We start from the raw sequence: 16,267 nt of genomic DNA, 5'->3' as shown, positions 1-16,267 counted from the left end.
ACATACACATTAATGCATCAGTAATATTCATCCGGAAACAACATATTTATTAATAAAACACCGACGGGGGACATTTTACTGTCCAAAGAGTTCTTTACTGATACTTTAAGTGCATGTTGCTGATAATATTTAAATATGTTTTCAATTAATAAGTAAGGTTTTGAATGCAGGACTTTAACTGCTAGTAGTACTTTCACTTCTGAATACCTCCACCGCTGACGTTGAATCATTCCTTCAACACATTCAACATCAGTCTTAGTTTAGAGAAACTGGACAAAATAATGCGATGACATCTCTGTTTATTGTATTATAGATGCTCATCTCATTTGCACACATTTTTGTTTCGTTTTTTTTATCGTGTATTTCTGTGTCTTGTATCAACTCTAAGAAATTAACATTTACACAATGCATTTTACATTAGTAGGTAAGTACAAGTGACATTCATCTTTTTTCGGGAGCAGGTGCTGATCCATCTGTATCAGACAACCTCCCCAGAGATTTCATGTTACGGCAGATTACATGTGTGGTAGCCTCTGAAATGGAGGTTCATCATGAAACTCACTGTACATGCAAAAACCTCTGCACAGTAGAGCTGATTTCTATTGACTGATAGCGTATGTGAGTTTTGGAGCAGGAGTCTCAGGTGACATGTGTATGTTTCTGTCATGCTACATGACCCTATTAGTTGCCCGTATTTATAGCATGTCAACACACAGCATGTCTTCATTGGCAACCTGTGCGTATACGTCTCTTAGCATTGGTGCCGGGTTTATACAGTTTGCGTGAGTCTCCTAAGGTTGTCGCTCTTACTATAAACCTTCATCAAAAATACACACAAAATCATAATATAAGTGAAAGAAAACCTGCAAAAAAATATATAATCATACTTCTGAACTTAAAGACACCTGACACTGTACACAGGCACTTGAACTGTGGCACACTCTTTGAGTGCATTCATATTACTTCTAGTAAGTGCTACAAAACAACATATCAGTTAGAAAAAATACTCTAAGAAGTGTAATACTGTTCATAATACAACCCGACAGGAAAACGTAAAGACAAATGTAGGACAACAGAGTGAGGGCAAACCTAGACCTCATCCTTGAATGTGTCTTGCATATTTCTGTTTGTATTCGTTGTACATTCTTTCGTTGTGTTTCTCACTTCACGAGTTGCGGGAGAAAGAGAATACGTCTGTTTTGGGTGGGTGAGTGGGCTGCTCGACGGTCGATCGGACCTCGTGGGGAGACGGAGTCGAGGAGTTTTTTTTTTGTTTTTTCCTTTGAATCAACACTCGGGTCACTTAAACTGTGGCAGCGTCTGCTTTTAATGTAAGCTGCCACAGCTAGGATCAGGATGAATCACACCAGCTCTCTCAGCAGAGGAGTGAATCATACAGTCGTGTGTGTGTGTGTGTGTGTGTGTGTGGTCACATGTCCACATTACATGCCCACGTCAACGGAGGAGCTGTGAGCAAAAGAACAGCAGCGGTTTTCATTATTTGAACTGGCTTGAGATGTTGGCGACCATGTGACCGATGCTTGCAGCGTCACACAGGATAGAATAACTCACTTTCTGTCTTCCTGACATTTCTTATCTATCGCTCACTGAACTGGACAAGCTCTGCTGACAAGTGAACGCGTCTTGTCTCTTGGTTTGAACACGTATCTGCGTAGTAGAATATCCAACCGTCTCTTTCTACATGTTCTTACACAACAGCTGCTTTATCTCTGTGCCTGCCTGCCTGCCTACTCCATCGCACATCTACAGGTTGTTTACAGAAACCCCCTACAGGTGTGTTGGTCTCCTTAAAGTCGCACCACAACAACAGGGACCCTGAGGAAAGTATGTACCCCTGTCGGAATGGCTGCAAAAGCAGTGCAGTCAAACTCAACTACGGTATACTTCTTTTACAAGACATCTATCTATGTTCACTGCTTTTACAGTTACTGCAAGCAGCGGGAGGGAGGGAGGGAGGCAGCATAAAAGTGGTGATCAAAAGTGCCACCCTGCCTTGCAACTAAGTGATTTTATATCGCCATGGAGATACAGTAAATGTCAATGGCCTCGGACTTGGATAAGAGGTCTGTAATGTCACGCCGAGGCTTCAAAGAGGGCTGTTGTCCCGCGGCGTTAATCCCGACGAGAAGTGTCTGAGCTGAGCCGAGCAAGAGGGTAAATGAAGCTGAAACCCTGAGGTAATTACTACCTGCCTGCCGGGACGTCTCTCTAATGGGCCCTCGTGTTGACATGAGCGCCGCCGACGATGCATTAGCGCCTCAGCGCTGTTTATCAGGCTTTATCACGCAGACGGAGCTTTATGCAAGACTGTAACTGTGAGTGTTTGGAAGTGTGGTGGTGTCAGTGAGCTGAGGATCGTGAGAGGAGTTTGCCTCTGAGGGGTGTCCCAATTTCCCACTCAGTAGGCGTAAAGAATGACAGATGGGATTCCGGTTTGCCCATCTTTTTCAGTACAGAATTCATTTAAGCGTCTGTTTAACGAGCAGCTCTGTCTCCAGGATTTACCGTTGACGTCACGATGAGTCAGCAGAGCTCTCCACGGTCCAGAGATTGTTTCTCTCGTGTTGCACATCCAGGCTCCACAGAGGACCGGGGAGGCACCCTGCTGACTCAGCAGTGGTAACCCGAGCCACAAAATCAAAGTAATGCACCACAAACAGGAGGCAAACATTGGGCCGTGTTACATTATAAGCGTGAAATTACTGAAAGACAATCCCTGGAGTCGCTGCGATTGGGTCTATGATGAGTGCAGGACGAAGGAAAATAGTTGATTACCAAGCGGGCTGCCCAGCAATTTACCTTTCTTCCCCAAATGTGAGTCACGTGTATCGGTCGTTGCAGCCGATCTCAAACAGTGACGCAAACATTGTACAAGACAACATGCCATGAAATGCGTCAGTGGCGAAACGATAAAAGAACAAGGAATTTGAGAAGACGATGGTGACTCACGGCTCCTGCTTTTTGTATCGCAGACGACGACAGCGGCGGCGGCGGGGGGGGGGGGGGGGTCGAATGGAGTGAATCCTCTGGAGAGAGACGGAGGATTATCAGAGAGTGGTACGCCACAGAGGAAGATGAGGAGGAAGGTGCACAGGAAAAAAGAAAGAGGCGATGATGGAGAACCTTTCTGCCTTGTTCCCCATTCAGGCACATATATTTCATGGGTTATGGAATTAAGGGGGAAATGGTAACGATTGAAAACCACGTTGGCAGTTAGTGAGAGTCATGTCAATATTAGCGCTGGAGTCGTCCGGTAATACGAGATGAAGCGGCATACACCTCTGATTATGTATCTGCAGCGACGGTGGTGCAGATGGTGGTTGGTGTTGCCGGAGAGGTCGTGTCCAGGCACACACTGATTGAGTTGAACTCTATATGCAGGGATGAAGAGTCACACTGTGGCCCAAAGGTGCCGGGGGGGGTCCATACAAGTCAAGTCTTTGCTCTGTGGCCACTTCCGATATGAATCCCCCTCCCCCCCCCCCCCCCCCCCCCCTCCTCCCTCTCCCCAAGCCTTTCTGTTTGGTCCACGGTTCAAGTCTCCACTCTCCTCTCCCCGTCTTCAGTTCTGACGCCTCCTCCTCTTCCTCAGACTTCATGGGGAGGCGTGTCGGGCTGGGGGCCGCCATCCACCCTCACCACTGTGGAGAGAAAGTGAGAAGACATATGTCAGGCTCTGGAAGAGTACACGGGGATGTGTGGGGATATTTAAATCCAGTGGTGGTTCATTTTCATCATGAGCCCATAGAAATAGAGCGACAGTAGAACGGACATTCAGCTGTTAGTCATTTGACTAATTCAAAAGAAAATGGCGATTGCTGTCGGTGTTTTCATACAATGTCCTCTCTAGCTGCGAGGCAACCGAGAAAGTGCACATTAGGCTCTCCATGCGGTCACGGTTCTGAGCAACGCACTTAAAAATGGCCGCCGCTCCGACCATACAGCCATGTAGAATTGTTCTACTTGCGTAGTATTTCTATGCATGGACCTTTTTCTTACTCACACAATTATGCATATTCTCAATTCTTCAGTTTCCCACTGAGCAGCTCCATCATAGTAAATGAGAAGACCTTTGATTTCAGGCACCTTGAATAGCTTCTGAATGTTTATAATTTGAATCCCTGCCCACAAAGATTATAACCTCCTATCCACCAAAACACTGTCCTCCTGCATGGAGAAACTCTGAACCCCGTTATAGTCACACTTCTCCCTGCAGGGGGCCCTGTGGTGTCACTCACTCATCTGAACCTGCTAAACCGGAGTCATTAGCCGGACGTGGCAGACAAATGTCCTCATTTCCCACAAACCTCTTAACCTGCTGTCAATTGAGGGAAGCCATGGAAACGCCTCGGGAATGCTGAGGCGTTCCTGAGAGGACCCCCGAGTCCGGTGGGTGTTCTCTCGTCTTCATCAATGCCACGTTGTGCCAGCGAAGTGTAGTACAAGAGGGTTTATTTTAACTCTTCAGGAGAGGGGGGGTTCTTTTGTCGACTCATAACGTCATACCCCTCCCCCCCCCCCTCTCCTGCTGTTTTCTTTCCCTTTCCCATCCTCAAAACCCATCTTTTTTTCCCACACATTGCCGTGGCGTAAAATAAACTTGGATTACTACACGCTGCCTCTTTGCCCGCTGTTTATATATCCGAATAGATCCCGTCCAGTGACGGCCACAGTCCATAGCACTCCTCTCGCTTGCTTCCTGTTTAGACGGACACTCTACAGGCGTCAGCAGTGACAAAGAGCGGAAGGACACTGACGCTGGCCAGTGCACAGCCATCTGTAACGCGCACTCAGGCTCAGGCGTTCGCACAGTGGCCTGCACCTGCTCTTCTACCTCAGTGCTACGTTCATTGCAGTGCACCTCATATTGGAGGCAGTGCTGATGGAAGTGGCCACGTGGCTGCTGCCCGATGTCTTTCAGTCCGACCTCATTCCAAGAATCAATACAAGCTGTCGTACACCGAACCAGCTCAAACTGTCCTGAAATGTGAACTCCCAGCAAAGCTTTGTTACCGACTTCTTCTTCTCTTCAGGCAATCCTGATTGGACCCTTAGCTCCGATAAAAGCTTTGAAATTTGCTGATTGGGATTTAATTTGAAATGATTTCTTGGTAATCACAAGCTTAACAGACATTGGGATTGTTTTACTGATTTGAAAAATATATAGCTTGTTTTGTTTCCTCACTTATCGCTCGTTGGGGACAGCGCTTCATTGCACAACTTATTTTATTTTGTTTCCATTCAAACCTCAAATTCCATGTCCAGATTTTAAATCAATGGCTGATTTTACTCTTAATTCTGGTGTATTCAGAACCGTATGCCTGGCTGCTGCTGCCGCACGATTCTCAGCCTATAAAGCTAAGAGAAAATTCAAGATTTCTCCAACTACCCTTCAGTTGGTTGTTTGACTGACATTGCCTCGACTCCATTCTGTGTCGACGGCCGGGGGTCAAACTCAGGACAGGGATGCACACGGCTGGGTGATGTGAGCGAGGCCTCGGAGTTTCATTTTTAAACACATTCAATATGCACGATCCGGGGGGGGGGGGGGGGGTGGAAGCAGGCGGGGAGGGGTGCTGCACAGATAGACGGTTCTTTTTAATGGAGATGAGCAGACCGAAATGAGGCCGAGCACCCTTCACGCCGGAGCTCCCACCGGGCCATGCAGGGAATACTCTCTCTGGATGTTGTCAGTCAAGACACGGGACAGTTTCATTGCTGTTTCTCTTTGTAAAAGGCTCATTGGACTTGTTTTGACTTGACGTGTTACCGTTGTTTTAGTCGGCAGTAAAAATATGGTTCATTGGAAACGGCAACCCAGCGATTATCGTGGATTTATTGTGCATATTCTCACCCTCTCGCGTATTTCATCAGAACCAGTTTGTGGAAGACCCAACGGACCCCAGCGTGAGAGCTTTTGCTGCCTTTTTTTGTTTTTAATGGCTTCCGCACCCACTGACGATGCTAATGCCAATTAGCACGTGCTAAACGCTGGCGCTGGATCAGCTTTTGAAAGGAAGCGAGACACCAGGCCGGGATCCAGTCTCGTAGCACCTGCTAATGAAGCCGACCGGTTAGAGAGGCGACGGGGTTAAAGGGGCAGTCGTCTTCTGACTGAAACGATGCCGATTTGTTCCTCCCAAAAGAAATTCCTTCTTTTCTTCGACGTGCAGCGGGGTTCTCATTTGTTTGAATGGAAGAATGAAGAGAGGGACTCAAACAAAACACAAAAGCTAAATAAGCTTTTCCCAAGCCTCATTAGAACGTAATGGGTATCCCTGAAAAGACAGTCATGTGGATTTTTAGAGGGAGGATTTATCAGCTGTTTGGCTTGTTAGCACATTATTATCCCTGTATAACTATATTTAGGCTTCAGTGTAATTCACAGTAAGACCGGGAAGGAAACACAAGAGATCCTGAGAGAGAGAGAGAGTCTGGGAGAGAAGCATGAATGACTGAATGAATAACAAGATCATGACCGAACTTGAGACTTCTTCTTCAGGTAAAAAGCCTCTCAGGTTTACGTGTATAGATCGAGTGAGTGCGCTGGTTTCATCTCTTTAACGTGAGTGCTGTTTGAGTATTGGAGGAAGGTAGACTGCTCTGGGGTCGCATCTCATTCCTGCCACACTCGCTTTTATCCTCAGAGCTGTTAAAGGTTATCCTCTTTTTGTATCGGTGCGGACTCCACATGATACACCCGGCTTCTTTTTGTGTGTGTGCTGGTACTCGGTGTGAGTGATGCTCATAGGTCTGAAATATATAGTCTCCAACAAATGCACTATTTCCTCCGGTTTGAGTAACGTTTTATAAATGCTACAGTTCAGAAACTACCTCGTCTTTTTTTGTCAAATTAAAGTGTATATTTGCGGCCCATTTTCTGAAAGACCTTCAGTGTTAACTCTTTTTGTGGGATTTGTTGATAATACGATTTATTTTTTTTGATATGGTTAATCACAAGAGATTGGATTATTTTGCAAAACACATAACTGCCTCTAAAAAGCAATGAATCTAATCAGTTTTTTCTGTCTTGATGCAGTAAACTGAGATCACAGTAAATTGCTTTACAATAGATCAGCAAAGTGCATAATGCTCTTTCTATTTCATCCTTACTGACCGCCAGAGGCAGTGCTTAACACTGAATGTATTCCGTCGCGCGCATGCGCAGGTCGAATATTTATATCAACAAAGTCACGTGTGACCTCGGATGACCACCGTCGTCTATAAGTTCCGGTGTCATCCTGAGCTCAGTCCTTTTTTCTTCTCGCGTCGCAGGTTAGCTACCATGGTAGCTTAAACAAGGATGTGTCTACGATCAAGACATATTAGAGCTCGTCGCTGTAGCCTTGTGACTACCGGTCGGAGTTGCGGTTCTCTCGCCCTCCAAAGGCTGCGACGAGCTGTCCCTCTTCGGAGGGAACGGTGTGTTCGCCGTTCGGACATCGAGCCCTGGACTGGTGGACGCCCCTATCATCGGTCGTCACCAGTCTGATAAGGGTCAGCTAAGTCGTGATGACAGCAATCGGTAAGATCGATTAACATTGTTTTCTATAACAGTTGTTTGTTCCACGGTTGGCAGAGCGCTTCCGCTCTAGTAATCGAGTGGCGCGCTAACGAGAGCGTAGAATTACGCTGTCGGCCCGCCCTTCACAGTGTTACGGCTATCACAGTTAGCAGAGTGTTCCTGCTCAGGCAAACTTTGTGAGACACTAGATCCGCATTGGCGTTGTGTACATGGAGATTTAATCTTTACATCTGACGTAATTCGCAGTTAGCAGTGTCTTCACTCAGGCTAACTTGGATGCTAGCTGGGACTGCGTCCATCAACTTTGTAAACCTTACGGCTGTCACAGTTAACAGAGCGTCCCCGCTCAGGTTAACTCAGTGGGAAACTAGCTAAACAAAGCTGATGCTGGGACTGCGTCCATCAACTTTGTATCCTTACGGCTGTCACAGTTAACAGAGCTGTCACAGTTAACAGAGCGTCCTCGCTCGGGTTAACTCAGTGGGAAACTAGCTAAACAAAGCTGATACTGGGACTGCGTCCATCAACTTTGTATCCTTACGGCTGTCACAGTTAACAGAGCTGTCACAGTTAACAGAGCGTCCTCGCTCAGGTTAACTCAGTGGGAAACTAGCTAAACAAAGCTGATACTGGGACTGCGTCCATCAACTTTGTATCCTTACGGCTGTCACAGTTAACAGAGCGTCCCTGTTCAGGTTAACTCAGTGGGAAACTAGCTCAACAAAGCTGATACTGGGACTGCGTCCATCAACTTTGTATCCTTACGGCTGTCACAGTTAACAGAGCTGTCACAGTTAACAGAGCGTCCTCGCTCAGGTTAACTCAGTGGGACACTAGCTAAACAAAGCTGATACTGGGGCTGTAGCCATCAACTTTGTATCCTTACAGCTGTCACAGTTAACAGAGCGTCCTCGCTCAGGTTAACTCAGTGGGAAACTAGATAAACAAAGCTGGTACTGGGGCTGTGGCCATCAACTTTGTAGCATTACAACGATCACAGTTAGCGGGATGTGCTCGCTCAGGCTAACTCGGTGAATGCTAGTTATACAAAATCAACATTGAGGTTGTGCCCATTGATGGTTTTTACGCATTACGGCTGTCGAGTTCGCTCCGGCTAACTAGACTAAGCTAATACTCGGTGTGTCCATTGATTGTTGTAAACATTATGGACATATCGGTAGCGGATATCAGTTAGCAGAGTGCCCTCGCTCAGGCTAACTGGTAGCACACCAAGAGTTACAGCACCTGTCCAAGTGGAGAGTGTCCTCGCACTGTAAGGACTGTGGTTTTTTTTTTTGTTGTCCGTTTTCACAGTAGCAGAGTGCTCTCGCTCAAGCTAACTGGTGGGGCACCAATATCTGCAGCAACTATCCGAGTGAAGAGTGTCCTCGCTCCCCTCTCACTATGAGAACTGTTTCCTGACCTGTTCCACAGTGGCAGAGTGCTCTCGCTCAAGCTAACTGGTGGGACACCAATATCTGCAGCAGCTGTCTTAGTGAAGAGTGTCCTCGCTCCCCTCTCACTGTAAGGACTGTGTTCTTTTTGTCCGTTTTTCACAGTAGCAGAGTGCTCTCGCTCAAGCTAACTGGTGGGACACCAATATCTGCAGCAACTAGCTTAGTGAAGAGTGTCCTCGCTCCCCTCTCACTATAAGGACTTGCCTGGCCTGTTTCCACGGTGGCAGAGTGCTCTCGCTCAAGCTAACTGGTGGGACACCAATATCTGCAGCAACTAGTTTAGTGAAGAGTGTCCTCGCCCCTCTCACTATAAGGACTTTGCCTGACCTGTTTCCACAGTGGCAGAGTGCTCTCGCTCAAGCTAACTGGTGGGACACCAATATCGGCAGCAACTATCTTAGTGAAGAGTGTCCTCGCTCCCCTCTCACTGTACGGACTGTGTTCTGTTTTGTCCGTTTTTTACGGTAACAGAGTGCTCTCGCTCAAGCTAACTGGGGGGACACTAATACCTGCAGCAACTATCTTAGTGAAGAGAGTGGGCTTAGAGAGTGTCCTCGCCCCTCTCACTATAAGGACTTTGCCTGACCTGTTTCCACAGTTGCAGAGTGCTCTCGCTCAGGCTAACTGGTGGGTCACCAATATCCGCAGCGGCTGGCCAAGGGAAGAGTGTCCGAAGGATCACTCGCCACTGACTGCCCCCTGCCTGTTCTCTCAACATTCAGCAGAGCGCTCCCGCTCGGACTGATTTGGAATTCCGCATAAACTAGTGGGACAAGGGTTCCACCAGAATCGCGGCCATGTTAAACTCTCCCGGCTGTAGGACCTGTATAGCTCCTCTTCAGCCGGAGGACGGCCCTGACCTCTTGCCCTAGCAGGGAGAACCCAGGCAGGACCTGCGGCATCACGCCTTGAGCAGTAAGGTCTGCTAGGCTGGCCGAAGTGGAACACCTGATGCGGGAGGTCTACCTCCCCCTGTCAGGGCAGCTGAATCCAGACCAACCTACCCTGGTCATTTGTATGGCGCTTGCACGCCGGGCATACACAGCAGCTGGAACATCCACCTGTGAGTGCCTTCTTCGGCACCTTCCCGCCCTCACCACCTTTTCTGTTCCTCCCTCCGAGGAATATCTGAGGGAGTTGCGTGCATGGTGGAGACACCAGGGCTCTCTCCCGCCTTACATCAGACCATGCAGGAGGTGGAAAATCTGGCCTTGCACGTATGCCAGCCAGTTAGACGACTATGGCGTCCATCAGTTTCCCCTGAGGAGACTCTGAGGCCCGATGCCAGGTGCCCTCGACCCAATGTCGGGTCAAAGATGACCTGCTATCCAGGGCTTAGGACACAGCAGCGCTGTGCACCGTATCGACAACTCCCTCTCCCACCTCATGCTTTCCCTCGCAGATTCTCTGCAGCGGGCTACTTCGACGCTTCTGCTCAGTGATGCTTCATTGCAGGCGTTTGCGCTCATATCGAGGGAACGTGGATGTATGATGTCCACCCTGGTTCAGACTCGCCGCCAGGTTTGGCTGGCGCAGTCACCCCTATCTGAGACATGTAGGAGGACCCTCCATACTGTCCCAGTGGAGCCTGGTGAGCTGTTCGAGTCAGCTGCTGTACAGGCGCTTCAGCGGACTGTTAGAGCTAGCCAGACCAGGCAGCAGTTCTCTGGTCTTTGCAGGGACATGCCTGCACCCCCAGACCTAGGGGTCCCATTTTTGGCCCACAAGGCCGTTTTCTCAGCCTCCAGCTTACCCTAGTAGCCGCAACAGGCCTCGGCGTCCTGCTGAGAGGCCGGACCGCTACCTATACAACCCTACTTACGTCCCCGTCCCCCCCGGCAGGGGTGCCAGGAGATGTCTCCAGGCCGGCTGTCGGGGTTCTTTCTCCCATCAGCGGATTTCCAAGGGAGAGTGGTTCACGTCTATCGACGCCTGTTCCCAGGGTGCATCACCACAACTTTCAGTCCTGGGTGCTTCCATTCGGACTCTCCCATCTCCCCATGGGTGTCCACAGTGTGTTACTGCTGTCCTTTCCCCCTGCAATCGCAGGGCGTGAACATACTGCCGTACTTAGACTGGCTGACCTAGGCGCCGTCCCGGCTTCAGGCGCCACAGGACACTGCTCGCCTTCTCTCGCGTGGCCCGGTGGGCCTCAAGGTGAACATGGAGAGGAGCTACCTGAGCCCTTCTCAGAGCATAACCTTCATTAGTGTGGCCCTATGAGGGCCTGTCTGTCGCCCCAGTGCGGATGGCTGAACAGCCTTCACTTGGATGCCAAGTGGCACAGATACAGGGCAATAATATTATCGAAACAGTGTCTATTCATCTATTCACTATCCCCATGGAGGGAGTGCATATCTGGCGAACAGTGTCCCAGGAACCGAGCCCCAGGGGCTCGGTTCCATTCCACCAGGAGATTGTCACAACAGATACCTGCCTCTCAAGGCGGGGTGCAGGGTGACAGAACAGGACAGCCTGGGGGCAGTTGTCTGCTGAAAGACCGCAGGTCCAGGTTCTAGAGCTAGCGCTCGAGCACTTCCTTCCATGTTTGAAGGGAAAGCATGTGCTTGTCCGGTGGACAGCACCTCTGCTGTGATTTCCCATGAACTATCGATGGGGCACCAGATCTGCAGAAGTTGCTACGGGGATCACCGTGGCCTTCTGACTTGGGAGGCCCCCCGCCTGACCAGCCTGTGGGCAATGTACCCACCAGGAGAATGGAACAAGTTGTGGTTTTCCTGTTCCGTTACAAGCCTCCACCGGGAGAGTGGCGGCTGCATCCAGACGTGTCGACCCACTGCCCCCACTGGGTCTCCCTGACGGAGGACCAGCCCTCTGGGTCAAGATGCCCTGGCTCACACGTGGCCAGAGGATCTTCTTTATGCCTTTCCACCATTCCCTCTGCTTTTGCTGTAAGCTTGTCAGAGTTCTTCCCCGACAGGAGGGATCTCCTGTCGCAACTAGAGGGTCGGATTTGGCATTCCAATCCCTGCCGCCTTCAATTAGGGGTCACAGGAGGGCCCGACCGGATGCTGAGTGGCTGCATAGAACCAGTCTGACGGACTATTCTGAATGCCAGTGCGCGGTCTACCTGCCTGCAGTACAAGAAACAGGTGGAAGCTGTTCTCCGACTAGTGTGCGGCTCAGAACAAGGTCCCAGTACAGCGCCCCGTGCCTGCTGTACTGAGTTTCTACAGTCCCTCCTGGATAAGGGCCGGTCTCCCCTGCATGGGACCTACCCTTGGTACTGGACAGCTTATGCTTGTCCTTTTGAACCCCTGGCACAGGCGGAGCCTAGATGGCTATCAGCAAGACGGTTTTCTCCTTGCTGTCAATTCAGCTCAATGTGGGGGCGAGCTGCATGCCCTATCAGTGGAAGAATCATGTCTGAGGTGGAACTCAGATGGCTTGGGTGTCACTTTCTGGCCTAAGGCAGTGTTTCTCCCAAGGGGGTGGAGACGTTCACATATAAACCGGCCTATCCAGCTGGCAAAGTTGACCCCCCCTCCCCCATCGGGAGAGGAGAGGTCAAGGCTGCTGTGCCCAGTGTGGGCCCTCAGAGCTTATATGGAAGCCACCGCCTGCATAGTCAGTTAGGGTGAGCCTAAGAAGGGCTGTGCTCCTTTTTAAGAAAAAAAGGAAAAACGTCACCTGTCCCACTGGATAGTGGAGGCCATTGCCGATACATACAAGGCGAGCGGCTGCGCTCGGCCATCCGGGGTGAAGGGTCACTACCAAGAGTGTCTCCACACCGAGGGCAAGCCTGAGTGGTGTGCCTGTGGGGGATACATGTGCGGCGGCCTCATGGGCATCACCGAGCACATTCACCAAACACTACAGAGTTAACGTTGCCGACCCTCACCCACTGGGGAGGGTTCTTGGCCAATTTTCTCTGCCGGAGCTATAAGGGGTAGTTACTGTGCTTCCTCGTGACTCTTTTGGTATAAGTCATCCAGTGTTAAGCACTGCCTCTGGCGGTCAGTAAGGATGAAATAGAACGAAAGTTACGAACGTAACTACGGTTCTATGAATCCTGGATGACCGCCAGAGTTCTTGGTCACTCGGAATCCCGTGAACTCGCGAGAAGATTCCATAGGACTGAGCTCAGGATGACACCGGAACTTATAGACGACGGTGGTCATCCGAGGTCACACGTGACTTTGTTGATATAAATATTCGACCTGCGCATGCGCGCGACGGAATACATTCAGTGTTAAGCACTGCCTCTGGCGGTCATCCAGGATTCATAGAACCGTAGTTACGTTCGTAACTTTCGTTTTACCCCGACGAGCCAGACGCTATTCACAGAGTTAATCTCGCGGAACCTTTTCCATTCTGTCTGGCTTGCAAGACTACGTCGCAGAGGTGGTCCCACAGACATCCACCCGAAATACTTCACGAGTCAAAGAGAGACGAATATGGATAAAGAGGAGTAGGGAGAGTAGTAAAGGCACATATAGATCAAACATCTGTTGCGTGGTCTTTAAATGTTCTGTGCACTGATATAGAAACTCTGTCAAACATCTGTCAGCGCTGAATTCTTCAGCCTCATATTGATGGTATACCTCAACATGTGTTATTAGGAGGCACACAGCCAAACTAATGTTCAGTATCCGCTAGGGGTGTAACGGTTCACCAAAGTCACGGTTCGGTTCGGAATAAAAAACAAAATTATTATTTTTTTATTCAAACGTATTCGGTTCGTCGTGCGTACCGAACCGTGAGCCGCGTACCGAACGGTTCAATACGAATACGCGTACCGTTACACCCCTAGTATCCGCCTCACATTCATGTTACTACCGGTTCCCTAAATCATAATCTCTACATTCCTTCAGTTTAATCCATCATGCGTGTAAATTCTCGGCTGCTGGGTGTGAATCCTGCTCCGACGTCGTATATTTTGTGTTTGATCTCCGTCCCCAGAAATGTGTTGCCCTGAGGAAAAGGCTTGCACACTGCTGGAGAAGCAAGTCAGAATCTCAGCAGTGTATCCTGATCAATAATCAGTAATCAATAATGACAGCTAGTATATCATGGTGTGAAGGAGGAATGTACTCGGACCTGGATGAGCATATTTTGTTAGGTTTCTGTGGTGAATCCGATCAAAATGATCACATCTGCTCTGTCAGAAGTTCTATATTTAACAGATAGTAGATGAAAATATGTTCACACGTCGTGGTGTTTAGTTAATTGACCCTTGGACTGGGTGATTTGACTGAAATCCATATCACAATATTAATAATAGCCACTTTATTACATGACACCTGTACAATCGAATGCAATCCAATCCAACCGCCCCGCCGTAACATCTGTCTTTAAGAATCTGATGTTCACTTTTTAAATAAGAAAATTTGATTCTGATTCAAAAGAAATGAAGAGTGAGTTTCCTGCTTACCGATCTGTTCCTGTGTGCGTGAGCGTGAAGGCTGAGCCTGGACTTCAGCCTGGGCCTGCTGCTGCTGCTGCTGCTGCTCCTGCAGACTCTGACTGTCCACCGAGATGCCGCTGTCGCTGTGCAGCTTCTCTCCCTCCGGCGTCACCATCTGGTTGCTTGTAGCCGCGCGGTTGTTAGCCGCCTGCTTGTTCTGCTTGCAGCTATTCCACCTGTGGAGAAAAAGGTGTCACGTCAGAGGAAGATGACTGTCTGCTCAATGTTGATGCAGTCGTGCGATCCCATCTGTACTTCAATATTTGGATTTCACAGCAGTTATGAGCGATGAAGCAATAACTGATTCGGGAAAACAGCATTTTAAATTATTGCTGTCAGATATTCGGAGCTGACGTAGAGGAAAATAAAACCTTTATCTGCAATCAAGATAATATATCGTCATTTGTCTGCAAATAGAAAACGACAATAAGACGTTCAAAAACAGCTTAACCGTTCTTTACTGATGCGTCTCTTTAAAAGGATGAACGACTCGCATTCCAATGGTTGAACTATTCATGAGGTATTGAGTGATAGTGTGCAGTTAACACCTCCAAGGGTTTAAACTATTGCGTGTTAGAGAAATTCACATAAATTGCAGTCTGTTTTCTGCATGACGACAATTACATGAGGATTATGAGCCAGATGTGTGCGTGACTCTGCTGATAAAACCTGGTCGGCACATCGCACAGTCGGTGCCACTTATGAGCTTGTTGACTTGTTTCAGACGCTTATGAACCCCGGCTTGTATCTGTCTGAGTGCCTGCGTGTGTGTGTGTGTGTGTCCTTTCTGTAATGCATTAAGTGTTGTGGCCGTCTTTCTTTTTTTGTGTCAAAAAACTCATTGTGGTACATTCGAGTGATTCTCTAGAAGTGGGTTAAAAGCTCTTTGACCATCCCAGGCCTGAATATTTCAACAGGCACCTTACGAAAAAAATTTCGCCCGGGGCAACATCTGTCACAGTCCAACACCACCCACCAGACCACTATCTCCGTCACCCTCTTTGTCCTAGATTTTTATTGCGGATGAGGCGCAAAAACCCAATTGTGTTGATGTCTTTAACCACAAAGCAGCGCACAGCAGCTCCTCGTCTCGTTGCTTTCTACCAACTGACCTCTTAAAAACGATGTAGGCCACGAGGCCCACCACCACGGCGGCCAGGATGGAGCAGTAGATGGGGATGAGGTTTTCGTTGAGCCCGTGGCCGAGGAAGCGCGGAGAGCCAGCGCTGGACGTGGTCGTCTCTCCGGGCACCGGGCTGTCTGAGCCGTCGGGGAGGAAGTAATTGGTGAAGGAGGGTGGAGACGGGCCCATGTCGGAGGTGGGAGCAAAATATGTTGGGAGGAGAGGATCTGTGTGGGAGAAAAGGGAGCATCTGTGAGAAAACAAACACGCCTTGATAGGACTGAGAAAGAAAATCACTTACGTCTGCAGCCTCGCTAGCAGCTGAGTGCCTCAAAACTGTACCTTTTTCTCTCACGAGAGAAAAAATTCGGAGGATCAGCAAAGTTGTTATAGGATTCATCCTCTGGGGACCGTGAATGTCGGTACAACATTTTAATCCACCCAGTAATTGTTGAGAGATTTGCGTCTGGGCCAAAGTGATGGACCAACATTGCTTGTTGGGGTGTAGTCATCAAGTCCCCAACCAGATGTCTTCTACGCCGCACACATGCGGCAGCTGTTTCTGATGAGACAGATGGGTTCCGGCTGAGTTGCTGTGTGCAGAAAGAGGAGGAATGTTCCTCGACGAGGGGGGGGGGGGGCAAATATCCGTCACCCACCACCAGCCCACTCCATAACAGGCCCTGCACGCCAGGTCTCTTCTCGCCACATCC

General features: G+C 49.0%; 1 protein-coding gene across 1 annotated transcript in view; it reads right to left on the bottom strand.

Moving 5' to 3' along the window:
• Nucleotides 1-282: 282 nt before the first annotated feature.
• The window catches only part of ngfra (nerve growth factor receptor a (TNFR superfamily, member 16)), a 33,842-nt gene continuing 17,857 nt past the window's right edge, over nucleotides 283-16,267 (bottom strand). Inside the window, exons 4-6 of the mRNA XM_079281737.1 lie at nucleotides 15,544-15,781; nucleotides 14,399-14,607; nucleotides 283-3,662 (exon numbers count right to left, since the gene is read on the bottom strand). Of these exons, the coding sequence (XP_079137863.1) occupies nucleotides 3,610-3,662; nucleotides 14,399-14,607; nucleotides 15,544-15,781 (500 nt within the window). The 3' untranslated portion in view covers nucleotides 283-3,609. The remainder of the gene's footprint in view (nucleotides 3,663-14,398; nucleotides 14,608-15,543; nucleotides 15,782-16,267) is intronic.

The sequence above is a fragment of the Melanostigma gelatinosum genome (assembly GCF_949748355.1).
Source record: "Melanostigma gelatinosum genome assembly, chromosome: 13".
Taxonomy (NCBI): Eukaryota; Metazoa; Chordata; class Actinopteri; order Perciformes; family Zoarcidae; genus Melanostigma; species Melanostigma gelatinosum.
This window is presented reverse-complemented; position numbering and strand designations above follow the sequence as displayed.